The 3,861-nt window shown below is 44.8% G+C and overlaps 1 protein-coding gene across 1 annotated transcript; it reads left to right on the forward strand.

Annotated features, from left to right (window-relative positions):
* Positions 1–1,747: 1,747 nt before the first annotated feature.
* SARC_10562 (hypothetical protein) lies at positions 1,748–3,505 on the forward strand. The gene has a single exon (XM_014295389.1). It carries the CDS (start codon positions 1,807–1,809, stop codon positions 3,478–3,480), a length of 1,674 nt encoding a protein of 557 aa, XP_014150864.1. The 5' UTR covers positions 1,748–1,806; the 3' UTR covers positions 3,481–3,505.
* The last annotated feature ends 356 nt before the right edge of the window (positions 3,506–3,861 follow it).

Genomic DNA, 3,861 nt, shown 5'->3' on the forward strand with positions numbered 1-3,861 from the left:
TATATATACATATATATACTTCTAAAATAATGAAACGCGGTAGAAAATAGTTGAACTTTGTGTGATGTGTCAGTTTGAGATTACGGTCAGACAGTCAGAGTGATCACAGATTAGACGGTCACAGTCCAGCAATCAACATCAAGAGTTCCAGACTCACCCCAGAGTCCAAAGTCCAGACCCCAGAGTCAAGACAAACCGGCTGGGGTTGTATCCGACAATAACAGACACCCTTAGAGGCAATGTCGTCGCGACATGTCTGACATGTCGTTTGGTGTTGCTACAGTCGGGTCTGGGTCAACACTAGGTCCGTCGCCGACACCCAAAGCCGACCGACATGTCTGACAAAATGTTGTGCCGACACAATACATATCTGACATGTCTTTTGCCAAATTTTCAGGTAAATAAATACTAATAAGCATGTAGCCACTCTCTCTACTCATGAAGTACAACAGAGCGGTCTTTTTAGCCTTTACAAATCACAACGAACAAAGATTTCCCAGAAATTTCATGTTTACTCCGTCCCCAACACCAGAGGCGACTGCAAGTCTGCAAGTCGCAAGAAATCTGCCAGTCTGCAACAGTGCAACACTGCTACGGGCAACCTGATTACCTGATACCTGATCACTGATCATTATCATTGTCAAGTTGTCAACTGTCCTAAACTCACAGTCACACTGTCACAGTCGTGATCGCATAGATTTTTGTTTTGTTTTGTTTTGTATTTTGTTTTTTGTCGTCGTGTATTTGTTTTGTAAAATAATAAGCAAAAAAAACAAACAAAAACAAAACACAAACAAAAATATATAAATGTACATGTATTTATTTATTTACAGTGTAAATATGTACCATGTACTGTATTTGTTTTTTTTTTTTAACAAGAGAACAAAATAAAACAAAAGAGACAAAAAAAACCTACAAGTACACTAAGTGTTATATGCCAGTATTATATTGAAGTAAGTTAATTTATTCCAGCAGTTTATATTATATAGTACTGCTCGATATATATTTTGCGTAACCTCATGAGTTATGACCCGTTCAAAAAAAGAAAGAATCATTCTAGATCAATACCAGGCCTAAAATAATGTAGCCGTTAGAGCTAGACCCGTATATACACCGGAAACAGAAAAAGAAGGTATACATATGTTGAATGCAAATGCCTCTTGTGGCCCACTTCGGCTCTGTTTCGTAACCTTTTCCTTGGTGTATATAGACATTATTAATTCGTGGCTGAGGAAAAATTTCTCTATCTGTTGTATGTGTATACATGTTTTCTTCCAGCAAATTTGGCATAAGCTCTCACAATAATTTGAACAGTGTCTTTGAGGCGAGTTGTCTAGTACTAAGTTTGATTTTATGTAGTGTTGAGATAGGACTAAATCATAATACATCATCATTGTGTACAGGTTCAAAACCATGTGCACACGTATACATTTGAAAGTTGGAACGCTGGCAAGGCAGGCCAGCCTCAGTAGCATATTACTTGAGAATGTGCTCTCTTAAAAATTATTGGCACGAAGATATATAGTTTATCTATTGTTTTTCAGTGCTCTTAGTGTTGATCTGATGAAGTTTCAAACGCCGAAATAATTTTTTCGCCACAGATGATGGATAGTTGTTTATTTACATATATTTTGGTAGAAGACATATTTTGAAAGGAAAAAAAGAACTCTTGGATGTCTTGTTGATATTTTTCACCAATATAAACCAGATTTCAAACACGATTATGTTCTAGTATCATCTATTTAGACATCAGTGCAGTGACTATCCACACATCCTACAGACCTACACGGTCACCACGGTAACAATATGGGCGGAAAACACAGTAAGCAGAAGAAGCTTGCGAAGGCTAGCGAAGCGAATAAGGCTACAAGTGAAGAGCCGAAAAAGGCCACAGATCTGGGGGCTGGAAAGGCACCGCAGGTGGAGGAGAAGACTGTGGAAGTAGATTTTGCCAATGCTGCACAGGCAGAGCTAGATGCAGCTATTGGCAAAGCGGTACAAGAAAACCCTGAAACTAAGGTCGCGGAAAATAGAACGAGCACGGAAGCACCTGTTGATGATAACAACAATGACACACAGGACACCACGCATGTCGCTGCAGAGACGGCGGGAAAAACAGAGAATGCGGAGACCGTAGAGAGTGCACCGGCAACATCGGATCCAACAGTTGCGAAGACAGCAGAAGGTATTTCTGCAAGCATAACAACAACAACCAGTGCGAGTGAGGGTGCTAGTGAGCCAAATGTCGAGACTGGTGTGTCTGTCGCTGGTCACCCTAAAGAAACTATCGAGCATGCTACAAGTGATGACCCAAAAAAAGCTGCTGAATTGGATGCAGGAAAGGCACCTCAGATGGAGGACAAATCAGTGACTTCCCAGGACGCTCAGGTTGCGCAAGCGGAAATAGGTTCGGCTGTGGCGAAAGCTGTGCCAGGAAATCCTGAAGTAAAGGCATCTGAAAAAGCTTCGGAGACGGCACCTGGGGCATCAGATTCGGATGCAAAGATCGCAAAAAAGGTTCAGGCTGGTGACGAGGGTAGGAGTGTACCTGCGGACACAACTGAGGCTAGTCAGCAATCTACAGAGAGCGCACAAGTTGCGGAAAGCACTAAGGTGGCTGATAGTACTACCGATACAACTGAGAACACAACTGACGTGGATGCAGCCGAGGCACCCACTGTGACTGTGGCGGCTGTTAAAGCTGCACAAGCAGAACTAGACTCAGCCATCACTAAGGCAGTGCAGGGTAATCCTGAAACTAAACCCAAAACCGTGGACGATGTAGCGGAAGCAACACCCAAGAGTGCAACGGCACCGGATGTCAAACAAACACCAGAGGCAGTCGAGACACCGGAACTGGCTACAGAGAATGCCCCAAAGGCTGCCACTGAGGTGGAGGGTGTGCAAGCATCTCAAGCGGGTGAGGGGGATGCGATGACAGAAGTTGAGCCAAAACCAGTTGAGGCCGATAACACTACTACTGAGGCGTCCGATAAGGCTACCAGTGATGACTCAACAGTTGAGCAAACACCAGTTGGGGCAGAAAGCACTACTACTACTGATGAATCCGAGAAGGCTACCAGCGATGACCCAAAGGCAGCCTCTGAGTTGGGTGCAGGAAAGGCCCCTCAGATGGACGACAAAAGCGTGATTGCTGCAGAGGCCGAGGCTGCACAAGCGGAACTGGACTCGGCGATCAGCGAAGCGGTTCAGGGTAATCCAGAGCTCGAAGAGGCTTCAGTAGCAACAGAGCAACCCCCAGTACCGGCTGATGATACCACAACGGATGTTACTGAGCCAGCCACAGGAGATGACCCTAAGAAGGCCGCTGAGCTGGGTGCAGGAAAGGCGCCTCAGATGGACGACATTACTGTGACTGCGGGAGATGCGGAGGCTGCGCAAGCGGAACTGGACTCGGCTATCAGCAAAGCGGTTCAGGGTAACCCCGAGACCAAGCCTACGACACGGGAAGATGCTTGATAATAAAAGCGTTATAACGTATTTACTTGCTGCGTTGTTGTTGGATATCTTTCTCTCTGTCACTGTTTGCTGGTGTGTATGAGAGCCACAAGTGGTGCTGTTTCGGTGAATGTTCTGTAAACCGTTGGAAGTGTGGGCGCATAATTACTGCAGCACGACCGTCCTACTGCCGCAACCCATACATAGGGCTCACCATTCACAAGCCAATTCACTCCACCCTCGGAAGAACTTAGACTGAGACAGTTAGATATACTTCATTGCACACATAACGAGATGCACCTCGTTTTAGACAGAATCAGATAATGTGCAGAAATTCACCATTCACAAGCCATTTGCTCACTCCACCCTCGGAAGCACTTCGTCTGAGACATGGTTAGATAT

This window comes from Sphaeroforma arctica (assembly GCF_001186125.1).
Source record: "Sphaeroforma arctica JP610 unplaced genomic scaffold supercont1.1300, whole genome shotgun sequence".
Classification (NCBI taxonomy): domain Eukaryota; class Ichthyosporea; order Ichthyophonida; genus Sphaeroforma; species Sphaeroforma arctica.